General features: G+C 37.2%; 2 protein-coding genes and 1 non-coding gene across 3 annotated transcripts; 1 reads left to right on the plus strand and 2 right to left on the minus strand.

The window, feature by feature from the left end:
• Nucleotides 1–596: 596 nt before the first annotated feature.
• Nucleotides 597–2,769, minus strand: LOC107927995 (uncharacterized). The gene is made up of 3 exons (XM_016859149.2): nucleotides 2,055–2,769; nucleotides 1,150–1,356; nucleotides 597–1,052 (listed from the first exon to the last, which is right to left on the minus strand). Exons 1-3 carry the CDS (start codon nucleotides 2,583–2,585, stop codon nucleotides 993–995), a joined length of 798 nt encoding a protein of 265 aa, XP_016714638.1. The 5' UTR covers nucleotides 2,586–2,769; the 3' UTR covers nucleotides 597–992.
• TRNAP-CGG (transfer RNA proline (anticodon CGG)) lies at nucleotides 2,704–2,775 on the plus strand. The gene has a single exon. It is a non-coding gene; the product is annotated as a tRNA-Pro (tRNA).
• A 609-nt stretch (nucleotides 2,776–3,384) lies between these two features.
• On the minus strand, nucleotides 3,385–5,336 carry LOC107920719 (protein terminal ear1 homolog). The gene is made up of 4 exons (XM_016850554.2): nucleotides 4,653–5,336; nucleotides 4,285–4,425; nucleotides 4,049–4,190; nucleotides 3,385–3,966 (listed from the first exon to the last, which is right to left on the minus strand). Exons 1-4 carry the CDS (start codon nucleotides 5,333–5,335, stop codon nucleotides 3,823–3,825), a joined length of 1,110 nt encoding a protein of 369 aa, XP_016706043.2. The 5' UTR covers nucleotide 5,336; the 3' UTR covers nucleotides 3,385–3,822.
• Nucleotides 5,337–5,600: the final 264 nt, after the last annotated feature.

Here is a 5,600-nt window from a genome sequence, read left to right on the forward strand (position 1 = left end):
AAAATTTATGGCTTGACATAAATTCAAAACACAATATAACACGAAAATAACAAACACAACATAAAAAAATAATTTAGAGAATAACATAAATTTATGATAAAAAAATAACATAAATACACGAATGTAGCAAAATCAAGAAGAAAACAATTATTAACATAATTATTGGAAATACCCAAAATATTGGAAATAAAAAGGGAGAAAAACTATTTTGGTCCAACAAAATAAAAGAAAAAGAAACTAGTTCAGTGTTACCATAATTATCCCTTAGAAAAAGTCAATTCCTTGCCTCAATTGTCACAATATCAGCATCCTATAATCTTAAATTGAGCTCTTTCAACATTTAGAGACTAACTTTTATATATGGTTATACATACACTTTAAAAAACACCAACTACATGACGAACATGAAAGAAACAACATGCAAGAATAAAATACAAAAACAAGACCCAAAAAGGACATCCAATCTTAAACCAATTAACAATAAAGGGGACAACTTAAATTGCATATAAAATCACATGAAAAAACCTTAACGATATATGCATATATTTTAGACTTGTTGATGACTATTTCCATGTAGCAGACCATGACAGGGAAAGTAACATGACACAGGACATATATTTAGCTCAAACTCATATAATTTGCCGTCTTTCCAACTAAAATCATGCTGCATAATATAATAAACATAAGGAGACAGTCACACCAGAATTGCCTAAACCCTATGCTCATTATTATGACCAAAAAGAAAGTTGAAACTGTTTTAACTGAGAATTCAAAAAGCATATCGAATCTACATATACTTGGAAGCTAGAAACTACTATTACATATCTATGCCTTCCTCAACCTACAATCTCCTTTAAATCCATCACAAATTCATATCAACATTCATTGCATGCGTCATACTTGTCGAGGAACCAAACCTTGCCACGGATTCTATTTACTTGATGAAATCTGTCACCAAAAAAGTATCACTGGGGAATAGTGGAAATCATTATTCAAACCCTGCTGGCTCCCCTTCTACCGCGTCCAGAGAATCTAGGTAAAGGTCCTTTGTTCTGCATATTTCACAAGGGGAATTAGAGGGGTTAAGCAAAAAGGCTACAATGATTACAAGAAAGTAAAATTATTTTGTTTAGTATCTTAAGTCTTTACCATCAATGTAGGTTTCAGCTTTGATTGCCTTCTGATGAAAGCCCTTTGAAACTCTTTCTTTTTCTCTTCAGCCTTCATTTTGGTGAGACTAGGCTTGTATATGATCACAGTCCGACCAATTTGTCCAACGACGACTGAACCGGTTGCTTGCTCTAGTTGGCTCACCACATCCTCTAGCTCTCCAGGACAGGTCCGGTGAATTTTGATCTGTTAACATACTTTGAAGTTAAACACAGATATACCATTTCTCCAGGACAGCTTGTGTTATATAATAAGGGAATCACACCGCATCTTCAACAATAGGCAATAGCAATCTCAATGGCTAACAAACATTGGGGATCCAAATGAACTTTATTTCACAATTAACACAAAAATCAAATTGGGATGCTTGATTTTCCTTTCTCTTCACTTGGCCAGTTTGAACTGACTCAAGTATGATATGAAAAAAATTAACTAAATTGCAAAATTACGAAACATGATGATTGGGGAAAAGAAAAAAAAAACATGAACGAACACAAATGTGTGCTAAAGCTACTTATGATTAAATTTTTATAAGCAACACGAAACATAACTAGAACATAATACAAATAGATAGATATACAAACATACAAATTGTCAGGTTTCACTTATAGTCCAAAGTTCCTCGGACTAGGACTCAAAGAAGACACAGTTCAACCCAAAGCAAACAGCAGTGATAAAGAAAAAACATCTAACATTTACTACCCATAACTTAGAATGCATCAAATGGCATGAAACAATAACTTCAAGCAAAAATATAATGACTAAAGTAAGTTAAGACATTAAATTTCAAATAAAGTTAGTTCATTTATTATGATAGTTTGAAGAACATCCATTAACAATGTCAAGGAGTTTAAACCCTAAAACCTGAAAAGAAAAAGAGTTACCTTCAGAAGCTCATTGGCTTCAAGAGTCTCAAGAAAAGAGAAAATGACATTATCAGTAACACCAGATTTGCCCACCAGTTGACACTTCAATTTCTTCCCTAAACCATGAGCGTAAGAAGCCAGCTCTTTCTTTTCCTTAACCGTTAGATTGGGTAACTTCACATTCTTAACCTCGGTATTTTCGGCGACAACCTCCGAATCCAAATTTTTAGGACTTCCCTCTTCCCCGTTCTCACTCCCATAACCACCATCATCATCTTCTTCATCTTCCTCATCATTTCTATCATGTTCTTCAGATTCAAATTCTAGGTCTTGGTCTTCGTTCAGTTCTTTGTCTAACAAGGATAAAGGGTAGCTGTCATTGTGGCTTGAATTTGAGGAATAGGTTGTAGAAAGAGATTGGATTCGAGGGAGCGTGAGGGAAGAAGAAGAAGAAGAAAGAATGGGATTTTGAAGGATTGGGAATTTATTGTGGAATCTGGTGATTGAGAAGCAAAGGGGTCTTAGGAGTAGACCAAGTGTTGCCGCCATTACTATCTGTCACTGCAGGGTGTGATTTTGGTACAACGATATTTAATCAAGTGGATGACGATAACATTCATTCACAGATAACGAACATCTTACCCATGAAGATAGGAGTGGCCGTAAAGGGTGTTTGGTCTAGTGGTATGATTCTCGCTTCGGGTGCGAGAGGTCGCGAGTTCGATTCTCGCAACACCCCTTCCTTGTGAAATTTTGACTGTTAATACTATTCCCCATGTCATCGAGTAGTATAGATTCTAGAGGAGGAGGGAGGTTTTTATCCATCTCATCACGCCTTTTGCCTCATCAAATCAAATTATTACTATACACCTAAATGATTGTCTGAGAAAAAAGTGTGATCAATATTTTGGGCAGCTCAAGATTATGAATGAAATCAGCAATGGGTACAATCCACAGTCTGCCACCGCAACTTTCATTTCAATGTCCAGTCTCCACCCCCATCTTTCAATGCTCCCTTCACTTTCCCAATACCTCATTTCAACTCCTACCCCTTTATTTACGCAAAGGTACACGATTCCATAGACTAGTGGATCTCAAGTGTTGGTTTATTTGTATTTTAAGGCTTATATCTCTTTTCAATGGCGAAAAGGTTTTCTATTTCAAACCTATTACTTCAAAAACAAAAAGTTGTTAATGGAAACCTTCAACTACAAAGCTGAGACGTCTCCTTCCAAATATGAAGGAGAATGGAAAAACCAAAGGCACAGGCACAGGCACAGGCACAGGCACAGCTTCCTAAAACGATCCATTCCAACCAGGGATTTACTGCTCTAGTAAAAATCGGCATTTTCCTCCTTTGGTGAAACGGATTTTCAGTCCAAGGACTTCTTGTCGTTTTACAGCAGTTTTAACATACAAACTTGATTGAATGGTGCCCCAAAAACACCGTCAAGGCGTACACCCACATAACTACATGCAGCTTTTGTGCTACTCGAAGAGAGGGATACTGCCATTACACTTAGCGGACTATATACATTTACATAACACCCAACCAATTACAAGGTGGATTTCGCCACCTGCCCTTTGATTTTACATCTGATCCAGGTGCCAAGGTCCACCCCATCACATTGTGACCAAAAAGAGTCTAATAACAAACTTAAGAACACAACCAAATTGAACACCAACAACAGAACTAAACTAAACAGTTAAAAAAAATAAAAAGAGGCCACCACTGTTTTTGTCTCATACGGCCATACATAGTAGTATCCCAGACATGTCACACTAGTTACTTAGAACCTATGCATCTTCCAACTATAGTTTGTTTCACCGCTTGCTTAGAACCATCACGTGCTGGATTGAAACTCAGTGGTTGAAAGTTTTCACTAGGAAATTCCATATTCTCAAAGTGCTTCACTAGCTCCTCTCTCCCCTGTTTAAATGTTGAATTCACCAACTTAAGTACTTAAACAGGCTTAACTTTGTTGGGTTTATAGATATACAAAAATGTATACCTGAAGTTTGGCGCAATGTATCTCACGAATCTTGTTTGAGTTGATACAAGGCCAATGTTTATTGTGCCAAGCACGGGAAAACTTCCTGGCTGCTTTTGGGTTCGTGAAGTTTACGAATGCATAGCCCTTGTTTGACTTGGTACTACAATCATGGAAAACAATTGAGTATTAAAATTATAGGTAAAATGAACCAAGTGAAATGAAATGATCAAGGAATGTGAATTTTTGTAACATACACAAAGTCTATCGGAAGGTATAGAAAATCAAACGCTGTCAATGAAGGTTGTTCATCTTCATCTGCACTACCAATCTGAGACTCGGCCTCTTTATTCGTAAGCATGCAATGCTGGTCAAGAACATCCTCCAACATCTCTCGTCTACAAACCCCAATATCCAATAATTCATTCAAATGTTTTAAGCAGACAAATCTATAAAGATCCGTAAGGCAACCCAGAAGATCTTCACAAGTCTTAATCAACAGCAAACACTAATAAAAAGCAATCAATAAATGCTGAAAAATAATCACAGGGAAGACGAAAAGACAACTAAAACATTCATAAACCCATAACATTGAATATAGTTGAAACCAAAAGATTATATATACGTGTATCTGTTGGGTATGTTCTTTATCATGACCGTCGTTTCCAACCCGTCAGGCTTTAGAGGAATGGGTGGATGTTTCTCTCGCTTGTTATACTTATTACCAGCCCGACCTCGAGCCTTCTTTGGGCAAGTTTTAGCAAAATGCTTCTTGTCTTGAGAACTGTAACTGCTAGGCTTCCCCCTACATTGTTTCTTGCGAGCGTAGCTACTATTACGATCAACAATTACAAACCCTTTTTTCCCATATCTTTTATCGCTCTTCCAGTAAGGTTTATCTCTAACGCTTGGCCTGGTACCTCCCAAGTTTTCCTTTCGAGCCGCTGTTCTAGGCTCCGGCGCTTCGTCGACCACCATGGTAGTCTTGAATGGTTCCAGCAAGGGAGAGACTGTTTCAGTCATGGCCACAGATGCAGAAGCCGCCTTCTCAGGGATGAAGAAATGGGGCTGAAGTGCATGTGGATGAGGATAGGTGTATGAAAGGTGAGAGACCGTGGAAGCTGACAATAAAGGATGGGTATAATAATGAAGAAATATTGGAGTTGAGGGTGAAAACACGGGAGAAGAAGCTGAAAGCAGACGTTTCCTTGCAGGGAAAAACTCAGGGGCTTCTGGGTTTAAGCTCCAGTTTCTCATCCCTATGTTGTGGGGAAAATCTTGGGCAACATCAGCTCTCACGGTCGCCATGTTCAACTGTAACACGCTAGCACGGTTCTAAGGCCATTGACCCTTGACCTTCCACATATATACTAACCCTATAGTTCTACCTTTTCCCTATATATTCAAATTTATTCGGCTTTCTTATTTAAATAATGTAAAAAAAATTACCTCTATATCCAAAAGTTATTTTTCAAATAATTGTTTTAGGGTGCCTCTGTAATGGAGCATTTTTTCCGTAAATGCCTATTTCTAATTTTATTTACAAAAATGAATTAATTTTTATATTATTTCC

Source organism: Gossypium hirsutum, chromosome A12 (assembly GCF_007990345.1).
Source record: "Gossypium hirsutum isolate 1008001.06 chromosome A12, Gossypium_hirsutum_v2.1, whole genome shotgun sequence".
Lineage (NCBI taxonomy): Eukaryota > Viridiplantae > Streptophyta > Magnoliopsida > Malvales > Malvaceae > Gossypium > Gossypium hirsutum.

Excerpts from the sequence above, each read along its gene's own strand:
- LOC107927995 (XM_016859149.2), bottom strand. The coding sequence starts at position 2,585 with ATGGCGGCAACACTTGGTCTACTCCTAAGACCCCTTTGCTTCTCAATC. Across the intron at positions 1,357-2,054 it reads AAGCCAATGAGCTTCTGAAG|ATCAAAATTCACCGGACCTG; the intron begins GTAACTCTTTTT and ends GTATGTTAACAG. Across the intron at positions 1,053-1,149 it reads AGCTGAAACCTACATTGATG|AACAAAGGACCTTTACCTAG; the intron begins GTAAAGACTTAA and ends TGAAATATGCAG.
- LOC107920719 (XM_016850554.2), bottom strand. The coding sequence starts at position 5,335 with ATGGCGACCGTGAGAGCTGATGTTGCCCAAGATTTTCCCCACAACATA. Across the intron at positions 4,426-4,652 it reads AACATACCCAACAGATACAC|ACGAGAGATGTTGGAGGATG; the intron begins GTATATATAATC and ends TGGGGTTTGTAG. Across the intron at positions 3,967-4,048 it reads TACATTGCGCCAAACTTCAG|GGGAGAGAGGAGCTAGTGAA; the intron begins GTATACATTTTT and ends ACATTTAAACAG.